Source organism: Salmo salar, chromosome ssa10, assembly GCF_905237065.1.
Source record: "Salmo salar chromosome ssa10, Ssal_v3.1, whole genome shotgun sequence".
Lineage (NCBI taxonomy): Eukaryota > Metazoa > Chordata > Actinopteri > Salmoniformes > Salmonidae > Salmo > Salmo salar.
Window position 1 is genome coordinate 52427926 of NC_059451.1, and position 27773 is coordinate 52455698.

A 27773-nucleotide genomic window follows, 5' to 3' on the forward strand; every position below is an offset into this window, starting at 1 on the left:
CAGGGACTGTAGTGACACCTTTTGCACTGAGATGCAGTGCCTTAGACCGCTACGCCACTCGGGAGCCCATGATGTACATCCAGCAAGGAAGAGACGGGGGGTTGGCTTTCCATATCTGGTGGGGGTTCTATCAGGGTGTGACTATTCCTTAAAAAGAGTCTCCTGGGTAGTTAATTATCGCTCTATACCAAGGTCAGGGGGAAGTGTTTAACAAAGGAACATTCTAGAAAAAAGTCATTTCTGTGAAAAGCTTGTTGAATAAATAAAGTCTTACCTAATTTTACAGCCCCCCGTTTCATAAACAGTCAATGGTGCGGAAACTCGAATATAACCTATGACCCCTTCTCTCAATGAAGGACAGGTATTTTTGTTTTGTAATAAATATGTATCTCTTTAAACCAGTGGAGCAGAAATATAATGACCAGAGAATCGTTTTATACAAAGTGGAGGTCTTGTTTTATTAAAATGTCTTTCTCCTCCAACATCAGCATGTTTCTCTTTATTTTGCTTTATCAAAAGGAAACATCTTATGCCACTTCATGAGAACAGCTATTGTTTCTACTGTGTGTTAACACCAAGGTCAGTTTTTTTTAAACCCTTTTTGTGATATTGTCTCATTGTGGCAACTCCTCAATGGGCTCGGGAGAGGGGAAGGTCGAGTCATGCATCCTCCGAAACATGACCCACCAAGCCATGCTTCTTAACACCCGCTCGCTTCACTCGGATGCCAGCCGCACCAATGTGTCGGAGGAAACACCGTTCAACTGACAACTGAAGTCAGCCTGCAGGAGCCCGGCCCGCCACAAGGAGTCGCTAGAGCGCGATGAACCAAGGGAAAACGCTCCCTTAACCTGGACGAAGCAGGGCCAATTGTGCACCGCCCTATGGGACTCCCGGTCACGGCCGGTTCTGACATAGCCTGGGATCGAATCCCAGGCTGTAGTGAGGGCACAACACTGCGATGCAGTGCCTTAGACCGCTGCGCCACTCGGAAGGCCCCACCAAGTTTAGTTTTAACCTCTATCATTGAAAGTCTCCTGTTCCCAAAGATTGGTTCTGGAGGTAGGGCTGCCATAACCTTACCCACAGGATAACTGCTAGAGAAAGAGTCAACTGGTGGACGAGAATAGGGCTGTCACGGCGCGTGATATCACGAAATGTACAAGAGTCACAAAGTTAAATGAGGTTATGATAATGTTACCATAGGATGTCAGTTGAGAAAAATTCGGTAACTTCTTTGGAAGCTTGTCTGTTGTTCTGTTATTCCACAAGATACAGTAGGTTTTATTCAGGGATAGACAGTTTTTTTCTCCCTACCGATGTCACTGTTCAAGAGTCCACACATTTGACATTCAGCTCTTCCTTTTGACACTCAACCCTCAGTGAGCGATTCTAACAATAGACCATCATTACCAGCTCATTAGTGAAGGGAACTGACCACAGATAATATAAATCAAGAGACTTCCTGCAAAAAGACCATTAGTAATGCTCTTGGAAGTGCATCCCTGTGGATAACATGTGAATAATTGTATCATGAACTTTGTTCCTCAAGCTAAGAAAAACAAATCCCCCTCAGATGAATAAAGTCAATAAGCAACTATTAAACTATTTTATTATTATAGGAAAACCAAAACAATCAAAGAGAACATACTTATTCAGGTGAAAGCAATACAAAATATCTTAGTTACAACAACAGAGCATAAACTAAGAAATATTTCTCAGTGGAAAGAAAATAGTTGGTGCTGGGACAGGTTGTTGAATTACTTGGTTCAATATTCATCTTCATCACTGAGTAATTTGGTGCAACACCAATTAAAATATTCTATAAAAAGGCACAATGTCTGACTGGCAATACCAGTTATGTAATATACATTTTTGATTGACTGTTTCAATCAGTTCAGATTATACTGCTAAATTATGCCAACACATTCTGCAATAATCTAGAATTGTTTACTTCATTAAGACACTCAAGCATTTTGAGAAAAAAAAGCAACAAAAAAAAGCATCATAGCAGTAAGAATTTGATAAATTACAGCGATCTCTCTTCTTCCATAATTCTTGGAATTTCAGTGTGAAAATATCATATTCAACATCTCTTCTCTTTACCCCCCCCACCCAACTTGTCTTATAAAAATAGAACTACCACTGAACAATTATTTCAAAATATTTCCAATATAGTCATTTAATAATATTTTTCATTAAGCAAATACTACACTATAACACACACACACACACACACACACACACACACACACACACACACACACACACACACACACACACACACACACACACACACACACACACACACACACACACACACACACACACAGAGAGAGAGAGCGAGATAGAGACAAACCAAATGCAGCATCCCAAATTACGATTATTTCCGTCTCCATGTCTGCCAATCGTCGAGGTGAGCTGGTAGGTTGAAAATGTAAAGCCAGAGAATTAGTGCAAGACATTTCAGCTAAATATGCAGGGAATGGAGGTATTGAAATTATATTTTTAAAATATGTATACATAAGCGTTTAACAGCAGAAAAGGAACTCCGTTTTCAGTCACTTTACCAACGCATGGATCACTGGTGAAATCCTGGAATTTAAACTCAGATTCAATTTCATGCAGCAACAAACACTAAATTGAATAGCAAAAGGACTTTCTTTTTTCAATTAAAAACAAGGTAACGATTTCATTTTCAGTACAGTAGAAAAGACAAAACAAGAAAAACGTGAAACAATAGATGTCATATAAAATCAATGCTGTACATCTCTATAAAGCAAACTTTGGGTCTGAAATAAAAACAAGCCACAACAAACTGTTGTCCTCAACCCAGACCTTCACTCTGTGATGACTTCCTGATTTCAGCAGCTGGCAGTTGTGAAATGATCAGAAATAGGACAGAGGACCAGAAAGAGAGGACAGCTCAGTTAAAACTAAACAGTGCAGTTGGGCTGAATATTAAATGTTGGTTTGGATCTGTCAGCATAGAAATCTCTATTAAGAGCATATGACCTCTGGAAGATATCACCTCTAGGTCCTAGAGTTCACCTGTGAAGTCCAAAAAACCCAGAGAGACACAGAGCACCTCGGTGTGTCTTCACACCATCACCCCTCAGCTACAGAGCCACAGCTACTCCAGAGCTCCATAAAGACAGAGAGGAGCCCAGCGAGCCTGCTCCTACCTAGCCAGACATCTCCTGTAGCTGCCAGTTCAGTCCATGCATCCTCCCTGCTCTATGCTCTCCTCTACTGCCACCGGCAGGACCAGGTGGGAGATACGGCTCCATAGTCCACTCAGCTTGTCCCGGTCCATCCGATTAAAGGAGCCAGGCTTGTCTGAGCTGTTACTTTCCACAAAGGTGTCCGTAATATAATCCTGGACCCTCTCCTCCACCTCATTCAGACTGAGCTCCTTCCCCAAATCCTCCTCAGGCAGCAGCACAGTGAAGAGCAGGAACACCTCTTTGTAGGCTGCATTCTCGTGGTCACAGTAGCGGTAGAATATGATCGTGGAACCCGGGGGTAGCTCCTCAAAGCGGTGGATGACGGCTACAGGCTGATCCCCCTCGAAGGCTCTCCCCAGCTGGGTGTCGATGTCCAGCTTGACCTGGTCGCTGTCCTGGCCAGTCTTGCTGGCCCCGTCGATGTGGACGGAGGAGGCGTTGAGGGCAGAGGAGAAGGCGGAGGCCAGACGCAGGGCAAGGCAGTGCAGCGTCTTCTCCCCCCTGCGGCCTGCTGTCAGCATCAGGCTGACTGGCTCCGTGGGCCGGGCCGTCTGGAGGTGCCTCTCCAGGTGGATCCTGCTCCTCCTCCACAGCTCAGAGCGCTGCCCGGGGAACAGGGCCTCCAGAGCAGATAACTGAGAAACAAACTTCCCCTCTCTCACAGGCCAGGCTGGATGGTCTCCACCCCCTGAAGGCCTGCGGGGCAGTGGGAGGTGCTGGTAGGCCAGGAGGCCCAGAACACCAGAGACAAGCAGCACCAGAGCCTGACACAGTTTCCACATGCACCCTGCAGGGATGAGAAGATGACCATGTTTAATTCCAGAAACAAATGCAAATATAAATAATATTAAAATGCCTCCTACTTTAGGACAATTCAAGGAGAATTTTTATTTTTTATTTTTTTCAAACTTACCCCCAAAAGCTTTCCCAGGAATTGCCTTGATAACAGCTGATTTCTTAATATCTTAAAATAGAAAAATATTCATATTGAAATAATACTGAAATAATGTCAAACACTACTTCCTCAATAAAAATGCACCAGTATACATAACGGTACCTTGTTTTCTGAGTTTGGTAGTTTGTTTTCGAGTAGGAATATTGTTCACCCGACAGCTCGATGTGAAGGACTCTTCAGAGGTAGGGTAACTTCTCATGCTATGATGGTTAGCACTGGGCAATCCTACACGGAGAACAGTGTTAAAATACGTGTTAAAATACACAACACTTTAGATTGACTAGGAAAACTACATTAGCTCCGTCATCTTACCAGTTATTTTGTCTTTCCTCTGCATCTTCTCCCTGTACTCCGCCATGCTGCTAGTCTTGTAAGTCAGAACCTCTGGTCGGTTCTCCAGGGGTCTGAGTTGGGTTGCAGGCTTGGTACCAGATGCAGCTCTTCTTGACGTTTCCACTGAAAACAAAACACATGAAAAGCCCTTTAGAGAAAAATATCAGTTTGATATTCACTGATCTTTAGAGATCGTCAAGATTAGAGGTTAAAATTAGGTCCTACTTCTCTTGGTTTTGAATAGATCTGTTTTCAGCTCCTCGGTTGTGTGAATGGAACTGCGACTCAGTAGGTACAACCTGGGATCTACAATCTCTTGGGAGCCAACACCGACCGTCTTCGGTACGTTCACATTCATTTTCCCCATCAAAGTTTTATCAAAGGGACCTGTTACAGAATGGGTAAGCCACAGGACAATCATCAAGCCTAGTATGCACCATTAAAGCTGCAATATGTAACTTTTTCGGCACACCAACCAAATTCACATAGAAATGTGAGTTATAGATCTGTCATTCGCAATGAAAGCATTTCTATGCTTCCCGCTATTAAGTTTTTTCTTCTACTTTGGGTTTTGTACACCAGTTTCAAACAGCTGAATATTCAATATTTGTGGTTATTGAAATTATATTTCATAGCAGTTTAGATGATACAATGATTCTCTACACTATGACTGCTTGTTTTGTCACAAACTGAAATTAGGCAAACTAGTTTTTGCAAACAGGAAATGGCAGAGCGATTTTTGCATATTGCACCTTTATGTGGGCTAAGAAAAAAGCATCAAGAATCAGTTATGTTTCCTATATGTGAATTTGGTCGGGTTGGGGTGAACGGTAATGCGGTCCTCCTAAACTCACGTTTATGCTGTGTGACATTGTGATGGGAGGAGTCTTCCTCTGCACTCATCTCCTGGTCCTCGTTCTGCTCAGAGTCCAGATCTTCATCCCCAGTGGTCTCCTGGACATCCATCTTATCCTCATCACAACTGCCATCCCCTGCCACTCCAATCTCTGACTTAGTCTTCTTGCCAGGGGACTCTTAAGTTGGGAAAGGAAAGCAGTAGATAAAGTACTACAATCTCAATCATCTGTTTAACCTCCACAAGCCTTTACGACTAGTAGCCTATTGACTTTTACCATCGTCCTCCATGGAGCCATTGACAGGTGTGGACGGGATCTTGTTCTCTTCCCTCTTCCTCTTCAGCGGACCTCTGGGTGTCAACTCTAAAGTAACTGCTGGCAAGGGCGAGAAAAGGAGTTTAGTGAGTAACAATAACGTCAGCTAAAAGTTACATCCAAGCTGGATATATCTGACTGCTGACTTCCAAATTCTTGACTGGTTAACCATTAACTTAGCTAGTTAACTCATAAGTAATTAAATTGGAAAGGCTAGGTTTGTAATGGATGAGTAACGTTAGCTCCGGCTAGGTTATTTAATGAGGACCATGTTAATACTAAAAAATAATAATAATATATATTTTTTAAAGACCATGTTAATACTTTTAATGACTGCTAATAAATAGATAGCTAAGTTAACTAACAAACTAACATGTCAAAACATCGTGTTAACTAGCAAATGTTTGTTTTCATGCATTTTTACGATATAGCCAATTTTGACTTTGTGGGTGTGTTATCTAGTTTGCGGAAACAGCTAGAGGAAACGGAAGGCTAGTTAGCTAGCTAGCTCGGCTAGGCAGATAGGATTAGGGTAGCTTTCTGGCTGACAAACCTTTCATCGATTGTCTTGTCGACCTCCTCGCTGGTTGAGCAGAGTTGTTTTGTAAAATCTCAGGATCCATGGTTCCACTCGAAATTATACCTTATAGCGCAAATTAAATATTCACCCTATAGTGCAACTTCTCAAACGCATTTCCTAGGATGGGCCGTTTTTTACAAAACAGGAAATAAACTGTACGTTCTACAGATTTCGTTGGAAACACATAGCTGGCGAATCTATGTTCCGGATATAAGCGGTCATTCTGCGACTCCACATCTGTCACATTTGTTATTGCTCCTCTGCAACAAGGGGCAAATTCAAAGCTGGTATTTATCTGAGGAATACGATACAGTGGGTATGTTCATAACACTATAGAAATGCAAATAATGCTGTTAAAGGGGCCCCCTGCCGACTCCTCGGCCCCACAGTTTGGGAACCACGGTACTATGTAAATCAGTGTTAAATATATTTTCAATAAGCCAAAAATTGTATTTACAGTTGTTCGAAGCTGTGTACAAAACCGAAATTTTAAGGGATACTTTGGGATTTTGGCAATTAAGTCCTTTATCTACTTCCCAAGAGTCAGATGAACTCATGGATACCATTTTTATGTATCTGCATCCAGTATGAAGGAAACTAGTTAGCAATTGCGCTAACGCTAGTTAGCAATCACCTTCAAACTCCAAGAAAAACACATAAAAATGGAATCGACGGGTTGATTTGACTCTGGGGAAGTAGATAAAGGGCTTCATTGACAAAATCCTGAAGTATCCCTTTAAGAACAGGAAGCATAGCAATAGCTCACATTGTGTGGCTCAGCAGTCTAAGGTACTGCATCTCAGTGCTAGAGGCGTCACTACAGACCCTGGTTCGATCCCGGGCTGTATCACAACCAGCCGTGATCGGGAGTCTCATAGGGCGGCACACAATTGGCACAGCATCGTCCGGGTTAGGGGAGGATTTGGTCGGGGTAAGCCATCAGTGTAAATAAGAATTTGTTCTTAACTGACTTGCCTAGTTAAATAAAGGTAAACAAAAATAAAAAATCTCTCCTCCTGAACTGTTTTCAGACACGCCAGGTTACACCACACTGGTGGAGCACAAGATCCCACTCAAACACCCCACTCCAGTTCACCAGAGAATGTACAGGATTCCAGAGCGGCTGCTCCCGATACTCAAGAAAGAGCTGGTGGTGATGTAGTCTCTAGGGGTCGTTGAAAGGTCAAACATTGAGTGGAGTAGCCCTGTTGTTCTTGTCCCCAAGAATTCCATGCGCTCGTATTTAGAATGTTGTGTGGGAACCGCCAAGTTCAAAGGGAAGGCCTAGTGCTGTATCTATTGATTATCATGTTAATGAATCATGTATTGAGCGCTATTATTATGCCATTGATGTTGTGTGAAACTGTTTACCAATAGTTATCATGTTCGAAAGCATTTATCTGAACTTCCAGTTGTGTAGCCTACCCTCAGTAAATGTTCAGTGCAAGCTGGGTAGGGCTCCATGTATGTACAGTATATAGCTGGGTATTTGAGCTCAGACGGTTGGTTGGTTAACTGCTTGTTCTGAGGCTGTGGAGACTTTTGTAAGTTTCTTTGTTCTAATTAATTACGCTTGCTTTTTCCATTCTCATATCCCGGCATCCTTAAAGGGGAATTTCACCCTGGAGGAATATGGGCCTTTTTTCATCATGTCCGAGGCATTTCTAGGACAGTGAGATGTGTTTCACACATAATGGCCCAGGAGGAAGGCAGGTCTGGGCTTCGCTCGCTGAATTATACACCCTATGACGGCTTCCAGTGTATTGATGAGGATTTTCCTGCGTGTAGATATGGTTTTCCTTTGTTCGATAGAGCCCTTGGATGTCTTTCAGCAATGTTTCTATCAGCGGATTCATTGCTAAATATACAAGCAGACACATTTTGTTCAGTCTCTGAAAGACTACAACTTGAGGTGGGCAGTGCTTCGTGCTCTGGCCCCGTCCCTCTCCCAAGTCAGGCTTTTTTTTTTAAAAGGAGGCGAACACGAACAACACAATCCTTTGGGCAAAACTGAAAGAACTGACCGGACGCAATGGCTTCAAGTGACGCCTCTCATCAACACGAATTTGACGATGGAGCATTTTTTTATGTTCTATTAGCTACTTGGTGACTTTCCAATGGAATATAGCAAAGAGAATTTGAAACAAAGAGTTGGATTTAGCTAATGTTAGAAGCTCAGCTACAGTCAATGCTGTAGAGGGCAGATGACAAATACGGTGCCTAGCTAAGTAAGTTATTTTTCCTGCAAGCCACCTACCTGCCTAGCTATCTAGCTAACTTTAGTTTATCTACTGAAACCCATATTGTGTATCGCTAACATACTACTGTGTCACAGTGGGGAGAAATCAAATTATTTTTCTGTTTGCTAACTTAGCTACATAGCTAGCTAGGTAGCTAGCTAAGTTAGCTAAACAACTACTGGTAGCCATATCTCTGATTAAAAATCTTTAGTATCTCGATTGTAAAACCTCTTCTCTTTTTAGTCGTAGATATGGCTATTAAACAGCAAGCTACAATGTTACAACCAGCCACCTAATGCTAGGTTAACCAGCAAACTAGATGGCTAGCTAGTTAGCCTGGCGCCTGCTAACTTGTTATGCGCCACGCCTCACATTTGTCACTTGTTAGCAAACGTGTAAGATCAGCAACTGTAAATAATTTTACTAGCTAGCTATGTAACATAACTGACGAGGGTTGACATTGGTTATGATTATGATCGTGGATGCATTTCAGTCTCACAAAATTATAGGCATGACGCAAGATAGGATTCCAAACAGATGTAAATAACATGTATATCCAGCAAGCTAGCTAGCTAAGTTTACTAGCAAACAGTGATAAGAAACAATAATACAACAATTTTTTGTTGTAAATCTCTTAAACTGAAGCTGGTTTTATTACACAAATATTTGCCTAAGCATGCCTAATAGACATGGATGTAGGTAGATACTGTCTGCCTACCTAGGTACATTTGTACAGTCTGGTCACTGTGCAAAGCATGAGGGTTATGCCACATTTCTTTCTATTAGGCTAAATATTGTTGTAAATGTAATCTCTGTGCCTGTGCCCATGTATGCATGGTCATCTAGTCTACTATAATGTTGATGTTATGCTGGCACTGTTCAACTGTTGTTCACAAAGTACAATAGAGTATAATTTATTATCTTTTTTTGTGTCACAGACAATACAGTGTGGTGCCTGGGCTTCATCCTCGATTTCTAGTTGATTCTCGATACAGAAACAGAATTCCTTTGCCTTCGTGTGACATTGTAGCGGAATTGTATCCCGTGAACTGTATCTCTCTCTCTCTCTGTATCTCTCTCTCTTTATCTCGGGATTAGACATTATGCTAGATTTCAAGCAGATGACTCATGAATGGCAGTTAGATCATGATAACACTCCTTCCACATCTTTACAAGTATTCCCTGAACTTTACTACACTGATCATACTGTGTTGTCTTACTGTATGTTTCTTTGTGAATGGCAATTTCATCATGAACACCAGTTCTATTAGCTACAGGTTGGTACATCAGATAATGTGATTTAACCAAAGATTTGTGGTATATATTACTGGGAGTTACAGGATAGGTACTGCTTGGTGTAGCTCATAGAATTTTCGACCAACCTTAGCAATGAGGTCTTCGTCCTCAATTTGGGGAAACCGGACTCTCAAAATGTCAGTGTCCAGTTGCAGGGGTTCAGTTTGAATGTAGAAAATGCTCCGTTATTAAAATATAGATTTTTTTCTCCATTAAGTAATCCAACAATGTGTACTCCAGCTGGCCAAGAACAGACCGGCATGTCTTGCTCTTCATTGTAATCAGAGGGCTGATATAAATACTATGCAAATATGCTGTGTGTATGCAAATATAGTTTCAAAAAACACCTCTCCCCTATTTGACATGGATAGTTTGTGTGTATGTATTGATATATAGGTTATATGTGCCTTTAAAAAAAATTTGGGAACATTTCAGGGATCTTTAATTTCAGCTCATGAAACATGAGACAAATACTTTACATGTTGCGTTTTATATTTTTGTTCAATATAGAACTGAACCGACTGGGGAAAATCGTTGCGAATGGTCATCCAACTCGGAAACTCAGGCATCTTTCTAGAACTCCCCTTGTCAAATTGGCTTTACTCAACACTATGTAGATCACTGGTCTTTCATTGAGTTTGAAAAGTCATGCATGCGATATGAATAAGTAGCCTAATATTTACTTTAGTGATAAGTAGAATGTATTTTATCCCGTTCCGTTTGCTTCCATTGAAGAAAGGTTTTTCAACAGAATCAGCGGAATGAATACACAGTTCACTTTTCAAAACAGCATGATCACTTTGCTCGTTGTATTTATAATTCCATCTCACAACTATCTAAGTGCTCTCCTCCTATCACCTTTCCCTTCGCTTGTGTACTTCAGTGCACAACACATCAGCTGTCTGTGACCAGGCAAAAAAACCTTTCCAAGCCAAACCATATTATGACCACCATAACCGCTACACACAGCCTACATCGTTGTCACATCATAGTCAACATAGCTACTAGAACTAACGCATTAGTAAACCCGCTACCAATCATACAGTACAGAATACAGTCAGAAAGCAGTTTAGCAGTTACACCAGTGGTCCCCGGTGGCAATACATTTATGAAATTCAGTGAGGAGGATGGTCCTCCCCTTGAGGATTCTACTGTTGATACTTTAATCCAAAGACAAAACAAAACAATACAATAGACAGGGATTGACTGATATAACAAACATAATAACAATGGCTGTGATTTTGTTCAACTTTTTGGCAATTTAGTAAAAAATAAATAATAGTTAAAACTCTTGTCTACAAATGCTAATCTTCCAGATGATACAGATTAGCATTTTTCATAATCTAAGTATAAAAATATGGAAATAATATACGTTTTTTGTCTGGCCTAATTTTAATTAACAGGAAAAGGAGTAACGCGACATATCTGTTTGGCTTGTTTCATGGTCAGACAAAACAACTAAAACACTCTTTTGAGATCTGAGGTAAATGAGTAGATTTAATATATTAATCTATCATGACATTACTTCACCAGCCTAATCAAAAGGGAAACAGCCTTACTGACAAGGAAAGCTGGAGATCCCCTCTATCAAGCATATCAAACCTGATGTATGTCCTGCAAGGAAGAGACAGGAGTTTGTCATTCCATGTCTGGGGGGGTTATATCAGGGTGTGACTATAAGATAGAAAGTCTCCTGGGTAGTTAATCAACACTCTACACAGAGGTTAGGAGGAAGTTTTTAACAAAGAACATTCCAGACTAAAGTCATTTCTGGGAAACGCTTGTTGAATAAATAAACATTTCCATCCCCCGTTTCCAATACGGTCTATGGTGCGGACACTAATATAACCTATGACCCCTTCTCTCAATGAAGGACAGGTATTTTTGTTTTGTAATAAATATGTATCTCTTTAAACCAGTGGAGCAGAAATATAATGACCAGAGAATCGTTTTATACAAAGTGGAGGTCTTGTTTTATTAAAATGTCTTTCTCCTCCAACATCAGCATGTTTCTCTTTATTTTGCTTTATCAAAAGGAAACATCTTATGCCACTTCATGAGAACAGCTATTGTTTCTACTGTGTGCTAACACCAAGGTCAGTTTTAACCTCTACCATTGAAAGTCCCCTATCCCTGAAAACTGGTTCTGGAGGTAGGGCTGCCATAACCTTACCCACAGGATAACTGCTAGAGAAAGAGTCAACTGGTGGACGAGAATAGGGCTGTCACGGTGCGTGATATCACGAAATGTACAAGAGTCACAAAGTTAAATGAGGTTATGATAATGTTACCATAGGATGTCAGTTGAGAAAAATTCCCTTTCGGTAACTGCCTTGGAAGCTTGTCTGTTGTTCTGTTATTCCACAAGATACAGTAGGTTTTATTCAGGGATAAACAGTTTATTTTATTTCATTTGTTTCTTTTTTTTTAGGGGGTGGATCAGCTTTAATATTGAAGATAGATGGTAGCTTCCATCAATGTAACAAGTTGAGTATCTGGAGCATCAGCAATTGTGAGTTCGATTACAGTCTCAAAATGGCCAGAAACAAATAACTTTCTTCTGAAACTTGTCAGTCTATTCTTGTTCTGAGAAATGAAGGCCATTCCATGCGAGAAATTGCCAAGGAACTGAAGATCTCAAACAACCCTGTGTACTAATCCCTTCACAGAACAGTGCAAACTGCCCCTGACCAGAATAAAAAGAGGAATGAGGCTGGTACACAACTGAGCAACAGGACAAGTACATTAGTGTCTAGTTTGAGAAACAGATGCCTCACAAATCCTCAACTGGCAGCTTCATTAAATAGTACCCGCAAAACACCAGTCTCAACGTCAACAGTGAAGAGGCGAATCTGGGATGCTGACCTTCTAGGCAGAGTTCCTCTGTCCAGTCTGTGTTCTTTTGCCTATCTTAATCTTTTATTTTTATAGGCCAGTCTGAGATATGTATTTTTCTTTGCAACTCTGCTTTTGGCCATTGACAGGTGAGGATGGGATCTTGTTCTCTTCCCTCCTCCTCTTCAGCGGATCTGTTGGTGTCAACTCTACAGTAACTGCTGGCGAAGGCGAGAAAAGGAGTTTAGTGAGTGACAATAATATATATATATATATATATATTTATATCTCTATATCTGACCGCCAACTTCCAAATTTTGGACCGGTTAACCATTAACTTAGCTAGCTACTAGCTAACTCATAACTAATTAAATTGAAACACTAAATTCTTAGCTAGGTATGTAGCTTCAACAAGCTAATTAATGAGTAACATTAGCGCCGGTTAAGCTAATTAATGAGGACCATGTGAATACTTTTAATGACTACTAATGAAGAGAGAGCATATTTTTGGTTTTATATTTTTACGATATATCCAATTTTGACTTGTGGGTGTGTATCTAGACAAGTTAGCAGAAACAGTTAGTGGAAACCTATATACAGAGATGCAAAACAATATTGTAATGCTTTTGACAGCAAAGATGGATGAAAGGGCAAATGGCTTGGAGGTCATGGTTAGTGAGAATACGATGAAAATTGAGGCCATTAAAAAATCTGTTGACTTTATCTTTGGAGAAGTGAAAACCCTCAAAAGTGACATGAAGAAAGTGGAAGTTATCTGCCAGGAAAATGAAAAGAAGGTGGCTGAACCCGAGCAAAATGTGAATGAGGCGGAGAGATACCAACGCAGGTGGAACCTGAGGCTCCATGGAATTCCAGAGCAGGCAGGTGAGGACATCAAATGCAGAGTTGTTGACATCTGTGGAGCTGTCATTCCCGAATCAAAAGCCAAACTTCAGGAAAATGTAGACATCGTCCATCGTTTGGGAAGACTTAAGGATCAAGAGAAGAGACCGAGGACAACCATCATCCGGTTCACCAACAGATCTACACGGGATCTTCTTTGGAGGCGAGCAAAGAATTGTGAATTCCTCATCAAACAAAAATTGAGGTTCACGGAGGATCTGACCTCAGCAGACAAAGTGACAAGAGAGAAACTGTGGCCAATGGTGGCTGCAGCTCGAAAGGCAGGGAAAACTGCATTTTTGTATCGGTGCAAGAGTGATCATCGATGGGAAAGAAATACGGCCAAATCAGAACATTTGAGTGAGAGCCAGAGTCTAACTCGGACAGAACTGTCAGGCCAAAAAACTGATTACTAGGTGAAAAGCAGCCTTTTATTATAAAAATGTACACAAACACTTGAATGAGAAAAGGCTGACCTGAGAACTGGTAACTAAACACTTACTATAGGTGAATAACTGCTTATTGTAAAGTCTACACAATGTCTCCCCCTTGTGGGAGTAACAATACTTTGGTAATTTTATGACCAATATTTCTTTAGTTTTTTTGTTGTTGGAGGTTAATAATGGGATGGAAATCCTTTTGAGTTACATATCCTTAGGAAAAGCTTATATTAGCATAACAAGGTTGTTGGTTGAAGTTTATGTCTGTATCTCTTTGTTCAATTAATGTCAGGGGTATTCTTCATTTACTCAAGCGTAAGGCTATTTTCCTGTATTGCAAACGGTTTAATGCAGACTTTTACTTTTTACAAGAGACTCATGCTTGTTCTTCCAATCTATCTTTTTGGAAAATCTATGGGGTAACGATATCTGGTTATCATATGGCAACAACCACTCTGCAGGTGTAGCAGTTTTAAGAGGTGCATTTAAAGGGAAGGTCATCAGTAGTAAGACTCACCACTCTGCAGGTGTAGCAGTTTTAAGAGGTGCATTTAAAGGGAAGGTCATCAGTAGTAAGACTCACCACTCTGGACGTTGGTTAATTTTAACAGTGAATTTAAACAGTGAAATGTTTTATTAGGGAATATTTATGCATCCAACAACAAACCAAACAACAGGATATTATTTCAAGAATTTGAAGAAGAAATTAATAGAGTTATAGGTGTATTTTAGGGTATCAAAATTATCTTAGGTGGAGATTTTAATTCTGTATCTAATGTGATGATTGACAGATATCCCCCTCCTAACAGATCCTGCATAGTTAAGCCTGAGTTTAATAACCTATGTCTTGGTCTTGGATTAGTCGATATTTGGAGATCTAAATATCCTGATAAAAAGGAATTCACTTGGAGTAACAAGGACATGTTCAGACAGTCAAGAATTGACTTCTGGTTGATTTCTAATTCATTAGATAATTCTGTAGTCAAGGTATCAATTGAACCATCAATTCTTACTGACCATAAAGTTATATTCTTATCTTTAAATATGAATGGATCTGAAGTTAAACCGAATCGGAGTTATTGGAAACTCAATAGTAGACTGTTGGAAGATGATCATTTTAAGATGGATGCCAAAGATATTATACAAGACAATTGGAGGAAAGCCCAACTATTTAAGTCTTATGGGAAATATTGGGAATTAATGAAGTATGAAATAAGACAAACAGCCATGAAGAGAGGTAAAGAAATTGCTGAACTTAAAAGATTGAGGGAAGATAAACTTGTTAAGGAAATACTTTCTCTAATCTCTATGGAGGACCTTGATGAAGAAGGAAAGGGTCAGTTATTCTCTTTACAACTATAAATGGACCGAATGTATGAAGAGAGCAAAAGGGGCATTTGTAAGATCAAGAAGGAGATGGTTGGAGGAAGGTGAAAAAAATACAAAATACTTTTACAATTTAGAAAGAAAGAATTCTGAATTTACATCTATTCATAAGCTCAATATAGATGGCAAAGAAAATGAAAACCCCAAAGATATTTCAAAATATGTTTTGAAATTTTATGGTAACCTTTATACCAGTAATGCCTGTCCTACTAGTGACATATCTGCCTTTCTAGACTCTGTCAAAGCCTGTGCAAAATTCATAGATGAAGACTTCCAAAAGTCTTGTGATTAATTTATTTCTATTAATGAAATAAAAAAATGTATCAGCAAGTTAAAGAGAACAAATCTCCAGGAAATGATGGCATTATCAGTGAATTCTATAAATATTTTCAGGAGGATATTATTGAATTTATATTTAATGTTTTTAAGGAGGCAATTGATTTAGGGGTCCTGCCTGTTTCTATGACACAGGGCCTAATTTCTGTAGTACCAAAACCAAACAAAGATTCTATGATGTTAGAAAATTGGAGACCAATCACATTAATGAACAATGATGGAAAGATACTTGCATCCGTCTTTGCAGAAAGACTTAAAAAAGGTCTTGACCAAATCATTGAGGATACCCAGTCTGGTTTTATGAAGGGCAGATATATATGTAATAGTATTAGACTAGATAGACTACAATGAGCATATTATGGAAGATAGCTTTATTTTATTTGTAGACTTTTACAAGGCATTTGATACAGTTGAACATTATTTTCTTTTTGAGACTCTTCGATTTTTTGGTTTTGGTCAATATTTTCAAAATTTAATTAAGATACTTTACAATAATAGTAACAGCTCTGTTAAATTATCCCATGGAACTTCACAAAGATTCGACATTAGACGTGGAATTAAACAAGGATGCCCAATGGCACTTCATATAAATAAGGATAGTTTTAGGGGTATTCAGATACAAGACAAAGAGATAAAATGTTCACAATTGGCTGACGACACCACCATTTTTTGGAAAGATCATAATGAAGTCAAGAAAGCTATTGAGTGTATTAATGCCTTCACACATGTATCAGATTTATCTCTGAATATTAGGAAATGTGAATTATTTGCGTTGAAAAGATGTGACTTAAACTCAGTATGTAATATCCCTGTAAAAGATGTGATCACATATCTTGGAATCACATTTAGCAAAGATCAGAAAGAAAGGGTCAACTTAAATTTCTCTCCTATTGTAGAGAAAATTGGAAAGAGATTTAACTCCTGGTTATTAAGAGATCTTTCTTTATCTGGATGTGTACTTTTATCAAAATCTGAAGGTCTGTCCAGATTAGTTTATACCTCCCTTGCCTTGGATGTTCCTCTGTCAGTCACTAAAATGGTTGATACGAAATTATTTAACTTCATATGGAGGAATAAACCACATTATTTAAGAAAAGCGGTAATATGAAGCACCCAAGGTGAGGGAGGGTTGAATGCTCTGGATTTTAAAACCTCTAATATAATATTTATTTATTTAAGAAATAAGGATTGCATCTGGAATATCATCCCTAATTTAATATTCCAACAAATTGGTGGTCTAGAATTCTTACTGAAATGCAACTTTGATTTGGGTAAAATCCCTATTAAGCTTGCAAACTTTCATAAACAAGTACTTCTAACTTGGACCCTCATGTACAAACACAATTTTTCCCCTCATAGGTATACAATCTGGAATAATAAAGACATAAAATACAAAAACAAGTCTTTGTTTTTCCAAAACTGGTTTCATTATTTGGGTTAAACAATTACTGAACAATGATGGACAACTATATGATTATCCAGAATTTATTAGAACACACAATGTTACATTCACTCCTGAGTATCTAATGGTTGTTAGAGCTGTCCCTAAAGGTGCTATTCTTCTTTTAGGAGAATATAACAATACTCCAAGTGCAACTGTTGAGGATTTTGTAGCCTCAATACAATTAGAAGGAATTGTAATTTTAAACTATAAATGTAATAACATGTATATAAGGAAACTATGTCAATATGTTACTATTCCCTCTGCTAAAATGTACTGGAATGCAGCCCGAGGACAAGTGAACTGGAAGAAAGTTTTGTTGTTATCTGGTAAATATTGTATATCTAATAAGGTGAAAGAATTATCATACAAACTCATTCATAAAATCTACCCTGTGCACACACGGACAGATGATGAAACTCTGGGTTTCCACAACCAATTCATTTCTGTACAAAACCGTCTCAGGGAAGCTCATTTGGGTGCTCATCGTTCTCACCAGGGTCTTGACCTGACTGCCGATCGGCATCGTAACCGACTTCAGTGGGCAGATGCTCACCTTCCTGGCCTGCTAGACAAGTGTGCTTTTCACTGATGAATCCCAGTTTCAATTGTACTGGGAATATGGTGTTGTGTGGGTGAGTGGATTTGCTGATGTCAACGTTGTGAACAGACTGCTCCATGGGGGTTGGTGGGGTTATGGTATGGGCAGGCATAACCTACGGAAAACAAACACAATTGCATTTTATCGATGGCACAGAGATACTGTGACAAGATCCTGAGGCCCATTGACGTGCAATTCATCCATCGACATCACCTCAGGTTTCAGCATGATAATGTGCGGCCCCATGTCGCAAGGATCTGTACACAATTCCTGGAAGCTTAAAATGTCCCGGTTCTTCCATGGCCTGCATACTCGCCAGTCACCCATTAAACATGTTTGGGATGCTCTGGATCAACATGTACAACAGTGTGCTACAGTTCCTGCCAATAGCCAGCAACTTTGCACAGCCATTGAAGAGGAGTGGGACAACATTCCACAGGCCACAATCAACAATCCTCTATGCAAAGGAGATGTGGCGCTGCATGAGGCAAATGTTGGTCACACCAGATACTGACTGGTTTTCTGATATACACCCCTACTTCATTTTTTTTTTTTTACTATCAATCTGTGACCAACAGATGCATATCTGTATATTCCCAGTCATTTGAAATCCATAGATTAGGACCCTATTAATTTATTTCAATTGACTGATTTACTAATTTGAACTGTAACTTTCATCAATTACTTTTGTCGACCTCCTCGCTGGTTGAGTAGGGTTGTTTAGTAAAATCTCAGGATCCATGGTTCCACTATAAATTATACCGTATAGCGCAAATTAAATATTTAGACTAGGTAGCTATATCGTTCTCCGAAGCGTTTCCTAGGAGGGGCTGTTTCGACAGAACACCGGAAATAAGTGCTACGTTCTATAGAGTTCGTTGTGAAACAAATAGCTAACGAATCTATTTTCCGGCTATAAGCGGTCATTCTGCGACATTTCTTATTGCTCCTCTGTACCAAGAGGCAAATTCAAAGCGGATATTTATCTGAGGAAGGCGATACAGTGGGTAAGTATATTCATAACACTATAGAAATACAAACAATTATGGTAAATAACCACTACAGTGGTTATACTAATGGCTAGCAACACTAACTTAATATCACTTCAGATAAACAGAAATCGTTCCGCCATTTTCTGTTTGCTAAAATTCTAACGTTAACAGTTTGCCTAATTTAAGTTTGTGACAAAACAATCACTAAGTGTACAGAATCAACGCACCATCTAAACCGCTGGGAAATATGTATCCAAAAATATTGTATTTTCCGCTGTTTAAAGCTGGTGTACAAAACCGAAAGTAAAAGAGCAAAACAAAAATAAAAGGGACACTTCGGGATTTTGGCCATTAAGGCCTTTATCTAAATCTCTAATGTCATATGAATTTATGGTTACCACTTTGGTGTCTGCATCCAGTATGAAGGAAGCTAGCAATTATGCTAGTTAGCGATTTCCTTCAAACTGCAAACAGAGAAATAAAAGGAACCCACGGTTCATTTTATGAGGAAGTAGATGAAGGGCTTTATTGTCAAAATCCCGAAGAATCTCTAAGAACGGAGAGCATAGAAATAGCGCACATAGAACAGATCTACCGCCTCCTAGACTTGCTTTCAATGAGTGACAGATCTATAACACACTTCTATGTACATTTTATTGGGTTGTCCAAAACGTGACATTAAATCTTTAAGCCAGAGTATAGGCGGGTCCCATGTTTCATGAGCTGAAATAAAAGATCCCAGAAAATTTCCCTATGCACAAAAAGCTTAATTCTCTCAAATTTTGTGTACACCTTTGTTTACATCCCTGTTAGTTAGGTATTTCTAATTTTCCAAGATAATCCATCCACCTGACAGGTGTGGCATGTCAAGAAGCGGATTAAACAGCATATCATTACACAGGTGCACCTTGTGCTGGGGACAACAAAAGGCCACTCTAAAATGTGCAGTTTTGTCGCAACACAATGCCATAGATTCTCAAGTTTTGATGGCGCGTGCAATTGCCATGCTGACTGCAGGAATGTCCACCAGAGCTGTTGCCAGTGAATTGAATATTAATTTCTCTACCATAAGCCGCCTCCAACATCGTTTTAGAGAATTTGCCAGTACGTCCAACCGACCTCACAATCGCAGACCACGTGTAACCACGCCAGCCCAGGACCTCCACATCCAGCTTCTTCACCTGTGGGATCGTTTGAGACCAGCCACCCAGACAGCTGATGAAACTGTGGGTTTGCACAACCAAAGAATTTCTGCACAAACTGTCAAACTGTCTCAGGGCAGCTCATCTGCGTGCCCGTCGTCCTCACCAGGGTCTTGACCTGACTGCAGTTCAGCGTCGTGACCTACTTCAGTGGGCAAATGCTCACCTTCAATGGCCACTGGCACACTGGAGAAGTGTGCTCTTCATGGGTGAATTCCGGTTTCAACTGTACCGGGCAGAGCGGTTTGCTGATGTCAATGTTGTGACCAGAGTGCCCAATGGTGGTGGTGGGGTTATGGTATGGGCAGGCATAAGCTACGGACAATGAACACAAATGTATTTTGTTGATGGCAATTTGAATGCACAGAGATACCGTGACGAGATCCTGAGGCCCATTGTTGTGCCGTTCATCACCTCATGTTTCAGCATGATAATTCACAGCCCCATGTCGCAAGGATCTGTACACAATTCCTGGAAGTGAAATGTCCCAGTTCTTCCATGGCCTGCGTACTCACCAGACATGTCGACATTGAGCATGTTTGGGATGCTCTGGATCGACGCGTAGGACAACGTGTTCCATTTCCTGCCAATCTCCAGCAACTTCGCACAGCCATTGAAGAGAAGTGGGACAACATTCCACAGGCCACAATCAACAGCCTGATCAACTCTATGCAAAGGAGATGTGTTACTCTGCATGAGGTAAATGGTGGTCACACCAGATACTAACTGGTTTTCTGACCCACGCCCCTACTTTTTTTTTAAGGTATCTGTGACCATCCGGTGCATATCTGTATTCCCAGTCATGTGAAATCCATAGATTAGGGCCTAATGATTTCCACAACCAATTTATTCACAACAAACACAATCTAAAAAGTCAAAGAATGTAATTAAGAACGAGCAATGTCGGAGTCCGGTGTGTGTGTGTGTATGAGGGGAATTTATAGACAGAATATGTAGTATATCCACATACTGTCTATCTGAAGAACACAGGATAGAATAGTATATGGACAGCAATAGTTAAATAGAATGGGCTAGAATACAGTATATACATATGAAGTGGGTAAAACAGTATGTGAACATTATTAAAGTTGACCAGTGTTCCATGTCTGTACATAAGACAGCAGCATTTAAGGTGCAGGATTGAGTAACCGGTTGATAGCCGGCTAATGACAGGGACCAAAGTTCAGGGCAAGGTACTGGGCGGAGGCCAGCTAGTGGTGACTATTTAACAGTCTGATGGCCTTGAGATAGAGACTGAAAAACAGCTTCTCTGTCCCAGCTTTGATGCACCTGTACTTACCGCGCCTTCTGTATGGTAGTGAGATGAACAGGCTGTGGCTGGGGTCCTTGACCTTCTTGGCCTTCCTGTGACACCGGGTGCTGTAGGTGTTCTGGAGGGCAGGCAGTTGGCCCCTGGTGACTTGTTGGGCCGGCCGCACCAATGTGTCGGGCTGTATCACTGCCTGGTACGACAAATGCACCGTTCACAACCGCAGTGCTCTCTAGAGGGTGGTGCGTCCTGCCCAACGAGTCACCAGGGGCACATCAAATGTAATCCCTTTTCAGATATGTTTTGTACACTGTATGTTGCCCTAAGAGTTGTGCAAGGTTGGAAGAATCTTATTCAAAATGATTTACTTCTGTAATGGCTGCAAAAGCTGGAGTAGGTTGTGTAGATCTGTAAGAAAAACATCCTTTTTAATCAAATTTTGTTGTTTAAATTGATGGCATCAAAATGGGAAAGGGGGATACCTAGTCAATTGTACAACAATGTATTCAACTGAAATGTGTCTTCTGCATTTAACCCAACCCCTCTGAATCAGAGAGGTGCACGACTGTGCAAGGGGTGTGTATACTTTCACTAGACACTGCTTATTGTGTTCATCCTCTGTTTGTGTTTCCTGTGGCTCTAGTAAAAAAGGAGACGGAGCCTTCTGCTGCAGGGATGGAACAGCCAGGCCGTGATCCAGAGAAGAACACCACTGCCCAAGTGGAGAGCAGTGAGAGAGGCTCTACAGAGGAAGATGTTCCGGCAGAGCAGAGAACCGCAGATGGGGATACTCCGGCAGAGCAGAGAACGGCAGATGGGGATACTCCGGCAGAGCAGAGAACTGCAGATGGGGATACTCCGGCAGAGCAGAGAACCGCAGATGGGGATACTCCGGCAGAGCAGAGAACCGCAGATGGGGATACTCCGGCAGAGCAGAGAACCGCAGATGGGGATACTCCGGCAGAGCAGAGAACCGCAGATGGGGATACTGCGGCAGAGCAGAGAACCGCAGGTGGGGATACTCCGGCAGAGCAGAGAACCGCAGGTGGGGATACTCCGGCAGAGCAGAGAACCGCAGGTGGGGATACTCCGGCAGAGCAGAGAACCGCAGATGGGGATACTCCGGCAGAGCAGAGAACCGCAGATGGGGATACTCCGGTAGAGCAGAGAACCGCAGATGGGGATACTCCGGCAGAGCAGAGAACCGCAGATGGGGATACTCCGGCAGAGCAGAGAACCGCAGATGGGGATACTGCAGCAGAGCAGAGAACCGCAGGTGGGGATACTCCGGCAGAGCAGAGAACCGCAGGTGGGGATACTCCGGCAGAGCAGAGAACCGCAGGTGGGGATACTCCGGCAGAGCAGAGAACCGCAGATGGGGATACTCCGGCAGAGCAGAGAACCGCAGATGGGGATACTCCGGCAGAGCAGAGAACCGCAGGTGGGGATACTCCGGCAGAGCAGAGAACCGCAGATGGGGATACTCCGGCAGAGCAGAGAAACCAGAACCAGGATTCCTCTTTACCCCCTAGTTCATCAAGTGGTCAGGGGAGCCAGAACTTGGAGGATCTTGATACTGAAGGTGAGAAAAGTTCAATGTTTCACCCCTAAAAAATGGTACCGTCTAATTCCCTGATTCTGTCTTATTGCAGGTCTTGACATTAACACTTGTTCTCTTTCCAGGACAAGTTTAAACAAATGTTGGACACAAAAAATATACATTTCAGTTTTCCAAATGGATAAGTAAAAAAAATCACACTTCACAATCTCAAGGAATTTCTACGATCAGAATTGGATCAGCGAGGCCACCATTGGAATAATATTTAAATACATGTTTAATGTAGCCTACATAAAACAATATCCTACATGACAAAGTGTATGTGATATGCATATTGGCTACAGCCTCATGTCCAAACCAGTGATGCACAAAACATTAAGAACACCTTCCTAGTATTGATACACTGATTGAAGTGGATTTAACAAGTGACGTCAATAAGGGATCAAAGCTTTCACCTGGTCAGTCTATGTCATGAAAAGAGCAGGTGTTCTTAAAGTTTTTTTACATTGTGTATATCCATAGTTTTTGTCAAAGTTGCTCCAGCTCAGTTCATTTGTTTAGGAATCATTGATGGACAGAAATATTGAAACTGTCTCTAATTTTTAAGCAATTTTAAGTCAGGACTGAGACTGGAACACTCAAAACCTATTGGAAAGCCATTCTGGTGTCTCCTTGGCAATATACACTGCTCAAAAAAATAAAGGGAACACTTAAACAACACAATGTAACTCCAAGTCAATCACACTTCTGTGAAATCAAACTGTCCACTTAGGAAGCAACACTGATTGACAATAAATTTCACATGCTGTTGTGCAAATGGAATAGACAACAGGTGGAAATGATAGGCAATTAGCAAGACACCCCCAATAAAGGACTGGTTCTGCAGGTGGTGACCACAGACCACTTCTCAGTTCCTATGCTTCCTGGCTGATGTTTTGGTCACTTTTGAATGCTGGTGGTGCTTTCACTCTAGTGGTAGCATGAGATGGAGTCTACAACCCACACAAGTGGCTCAGGTAGTGCAGCTCATCCAGGATGGCACATCAATGCGAGCTGTGGCAAGAAGGTTTGCTGTGTCTGTCAGCGTAGTGTCCAGAGCATGGAGGCGCTACCAGGAGACAGGCCAGTACATCAGGAGACGTGGAGGAGGCCGTAGGAGGGCAACAACCCAGCAGCAGGACCGCTACCTCCGCCTTTGTGCAAGGAAGAGCAGGAGGAGCACTGTCAGAGCCCTGCAAAATGACCTCCAGCAGGCCACACATGTGCATGTGTCTGCTCAAACGGTCAGAAACAGACTCCATGAGGGTGGTATGAGGGCCCGACGTCCACAGGAGGGGGTTGTGCTTACAGCCCAACACCGTGCAGGACGTTTGGCATTTGCCAGAGAACACCAAGATTGGCAAATTCGCCACTGGCGCCCTGTGCTCTTCACAGATGAAAGCAGGTTCACACTGAGCACATATGACAGAGTCTGGAGACGCCGTGGAGAACGTTCTGCTGCCTGCAACATCCTCCAGCATGACCGGTTTGGCGGTGGGTCAGTCATGGTGTGGGGTGGCATTTCTTTGGGGGGCCGCACAGCCCCCATGTGCTCGCCAGAGGTAGCCTGACTGCCATTAGGTACCGAGATGAGATCCTCAGACCCCTTGTGAGACCATATGCTGGTGCGGTTGGCCCTGGGTTCCTCCTAATGCAAGACAATGCTAGACCTCATGTGGCTGGAGTGTGTCAGCAGTTCCTGCAAGAGGAAGGCATTGATGCTATGGACTGGCCCCCCCGTTCCCCAGACCTGAATCCAATTGAGCACATCTGGGACATCATGTCTCGCTCCATCCACCAACGCCACGTTGCACCACAGACTGTCCAGGAGTTGGCGGACGCTTTAGTCCAGGTCTGGGAGGAGATCCCTCAGGAGACCATCTGCCACCTCATCAGGAGCATGCCCAGGCATTGTAGGGAGGTCATACAGGCACGTGGAGGCCACACACACTACTGAGCCTCATTTTGACTTGTTTTAATGACATTACATCAAAGTTGGATCAGCCTGTAGTGTGGTTTTCCACTTTAATTTTGAGTGCGACTCCAAATCCAGACCTCCATGGGTTGATAAATTGGATTTCCATTGATTATTTTTGTGTGATTTTGTTGTCAGCACATTCAACTATGTAAAGAAAAAAGTATTTAATAAGATTATTTCATTCATTCAGATCTAGGATGTGTTATTTTAGTGTTCCCTTTTATTTTTTTGAGCAGTTTATTTAGTTTATTTGAAAACCTAAACCTGGGATAGTTTTAGTTTTCAGAAGACTGAGGTGGCTTTTCCTCTTAACATTTTACCTGGGCTTTGTTCCTTTCATATTTCTTCTGATCCTGACAAACTCCCCAGTTTTGCTGGTGACAAGCATACCCATAACATGATGCTGCCACCACAATACTTGAACGTGCAGAGGGTTTTACTCTGTTGTATTGGATTTGACCCAATCTAGTTTTTAATTTAGGCCAAAAAGTGGATGTCTTTGCCGTGTTGTCTTGCAGTATTACTTAACGGCTTTGTTGCAAACAGAATGGATGATTTGGAGTGGATTTTGTTTCACTTTGTAAATGTGGAATAGATCTGTAGGATAAAACAATCAAATGTAATCCCTTTTCAGATATAATGTTTTGTACACTGTATGTTGCCCTAAGAGTTGTGCAAGGTTGGTAGAATCTTATTCAAAATGATTTACTTCTGTAATGGCTGCCAAAGCTGCTTCCACCAAGTATTAACTCTGGGGTATAAAGACATACACAATCAAACCATCTCCATCTAAATCTATAATTTCTTTAACTTTGATCATGTGGAGTAGGATGTGTAGATCTGTAAGAAAAACATAATTTTGTCAATTTTTGTTATTTAAATTGATGGCATCAAAATGGGAAAGGGGGATACCTAGTCAATTGTACAACAATGTATTCAACTGAAATGTGTCTTCTGCATTTAACCCAACCCCTCTGAATCAGAGAGGTGCACGACTGTGCAAGGGGTGTGTATACTTTCACTAGACACTGCTTATTGTGTTCATCCTCTGTTTGTGTTTCCTGTGGCTCTAGTAAAAAAGGAGACGGAGCCTTCTGCTGCAGGGATGGAACAGCCAGGCCGTGATCCAGAGAAGAACACCACTGCCCAAGTGGAGAGCAGTGAGAGAGGCTCTACAGAGGAAGATAAGGATGGAGCTGTAGAGCCCCAGATCCCACTCATCATAGACCAGAGGGCTACTAAAAAACGTGAAGACCGATCCCGTAAGACTGCCACTTCCTTTCTGTTTTCATTGGTTAGTAGACACTAGGTAGTCTCTGACTGATTTGATGTGGCACTTGCAATTCAAGGAATTTTATATTTTATTTTATTCTCCCTCGGGACTAATTCTAAACCATGGAAATCATAACAACAAATAACTGAAGCCTGTTTCTGCTTTTTCTACAGGAAATGCATCAATGTTGAAGCTCACTGGGCTTCTAGTGTTGCTGCTGGCCGTGGCAGTGATGTTGTTCAACCCTGAGTCTCCCCCTGACCACACAGCATTCAACCGAACAGAGACTTTCCACAGAGAGATGAAGAAGATGGAGGCCCTGTTCCCCGGGCAGCGCTCTGAGCTGTGGAGGAGGAGCAGGATCCACCTGGAGAGGCACCTCCAGACGGCCCGGCCCACGGAGCCAGTCAGCCTGATGCTGACAGCAGGCCGCAGGGGGGAGAAGACGCTGCACTGCCTTGCCCTGCGTCTGGCCTCCGCCTTCTCCTCTGCCCTCAACGCCTCCTCCGTCCACATCGACGGGGCCAGCAAGACTGGCCAGGACAGCGACCAGGTCAAGCTGGACATCGACACCCAGCTGCGGGGTGCCTTCGAGGGAGGCCAGCCTGTAGCCGTCATCCACCGCTTTGAGGAGCTACCCCCGGGTTCCACGATCATATTCTACCGCTACTGTGACCACGAGAATGCAGCCTACAAGGAGGCCTTGCTCATCTTCACTGTGTTGCTGGGGGGTGAGGAGGAGCTGCCGGCCAGCCTGGGACTGAGTGCTGTGGAGGAGATGGTTGATGACCACCTGCAGGACAAGTTCCTCTCCTCTGACCAGCCGGCAGCCTTTGACATGATGGACTTGGACAAATTCAGTGGTCTGTGGAGCCGCATCTCCCACCTGGTCCTGCCAGTGGCAGTAGAGCAGAGCATAGAGCAGAGTGGCTGTGTGTAAAACCCCCTGTCTGTTTTTACTGTTCCACCTTCTGCTAGCCTGGTCCCAGATCAGTTTGTGATTTTTTTTTTTTTTTGCCTACTTCAATTGTCAATGCCATTTTTTTGGGGGGGGGGGCGGTCACAATTCCATAGGGAGTTGACGAGAGAGCAGGAAGACTGGCACCCAGGCTAATCTTCTAATACACCAATCACTAAACTATCTGAAACATCTATCCTCACATCCTTCATAACGTTGCCATCATCATCATCATCATCATCAGATGTGATGTTTTAATGATGCTCACAGCACACAGGGACATGAATAGCAATGGTTGACCACTTGCCACTTTATAAGTTCAGTCTACTACAAAAGGCAGAACCAAGAAAGAAAAACACACACCCAGAGAGAAATGAGAGTAATGTAGTAATTAGTAATCTGGAAGACACTGCAGGGTGTGTATTGTATGTACAGCATGATTGAGATTGGGTTATTAATGAAGGTTGTGATTATTATGAGTCTGTTTACTCTGTCATATTTTAATTATCCTATATATGTCTATTGAAGTGCAGCCTTCTGGAGTGTGTGTGTGTGTGTGTGTGTGTGTGTGTGTGTGTGTGTGTGTGTGTGTGTGTGTGTGTTGTTGTAACCAGGGGTTTACCTTGTCAGGATTACCCAGATTGCCTCACCTGTCAAGGACTTTGACGAGAGCAAAGATATCAATAAAACAATGTGCCTTAAATGGAAATAATAAATATGGGGTATGTGTGTATTCTCTTCTTCGTAGAATGAGTGTA

At 41.8% G+C, this 27773-nt stretch overlaps 2 protein-coding genes and 1 long non-coding RNA gene across 4 annotated transcripts; 1 reads left to right on the top strand and 2 right to left on the bottom strand.

Moving 5' to 3' along the window:
- Positions 1–1595: 1595 nt before the first annotated feature.
- LOC106560500 (torsin-1A-interacting protein 2) lies at positions 1596–6495 on the bottom strand. 2 transcript variants are annotated; one of them, XM_014123463.2, is made up of 8 exons: positions 6241–6495; positions 5649–5747; positions 5370–5549; positions 4741–4902; positions 4495–4638; positions 4285–4407; positions 4141–4191; positions 1596–4014 (listed from the first exon to the last, which is right to left on the bottom strand). In XM_014123463.2, exons 1-8 carry the CDS (start codon positions 6308–6310, stop codon positions 3215–3217), a joined length of 1629 nt encoding a protein of 542 aa, XP_013978938.1. In that variant the 5' UTR covers positions 6311–6495; the 3' UTR covers positions 1596–3214. The 2 variants fall into 2 exon arrangements, with proteins under 2 accessions (XP_013978938.1, XP_013978939.1); XM_014123464.2 differs by having other exon boundaries at positions 5649–5744; positions 6241–6435.
- A 10612-nt stretch (positions 6496–17107) lies between these two features.
- Positions 17108–18559, bottom strand: LOC123724425 (uncharacterized). Its single transcript, XR_006756970.1, has 2 exons — positions 18431–18559; positions 17108–17860 (listed from the first exon to the last, which is right to left on the bottom strand). It is a non-coding gene; the product is annotated as an uncharacterized lncRNA (long non-coding RNA).
- Positions 18560–18594: 35 nt separating this feature from the next.
- Positions 18595–27731, top strand: LOC106560502 (torsin-1A-interacting protein 2). Its single transcript, XM_014123467.2, has 4 exons — positions 18595–18752; positions 21853–22791; positions 25858–26046; positions 26231–27731. Exons 2-4 carry the CDS (start codon positions 21885–21887, stop codon positions 26995–26997), a joined length of 1863 nt encoding a protein of 620 aa, XP_013978942.1. The 5' UTR covers positions 18595–18752; positions 21853–21884; the 3' UTR covers positions 26998–27731.
- Positions 27732–27773: the final 42 nt, after the last annotated feature.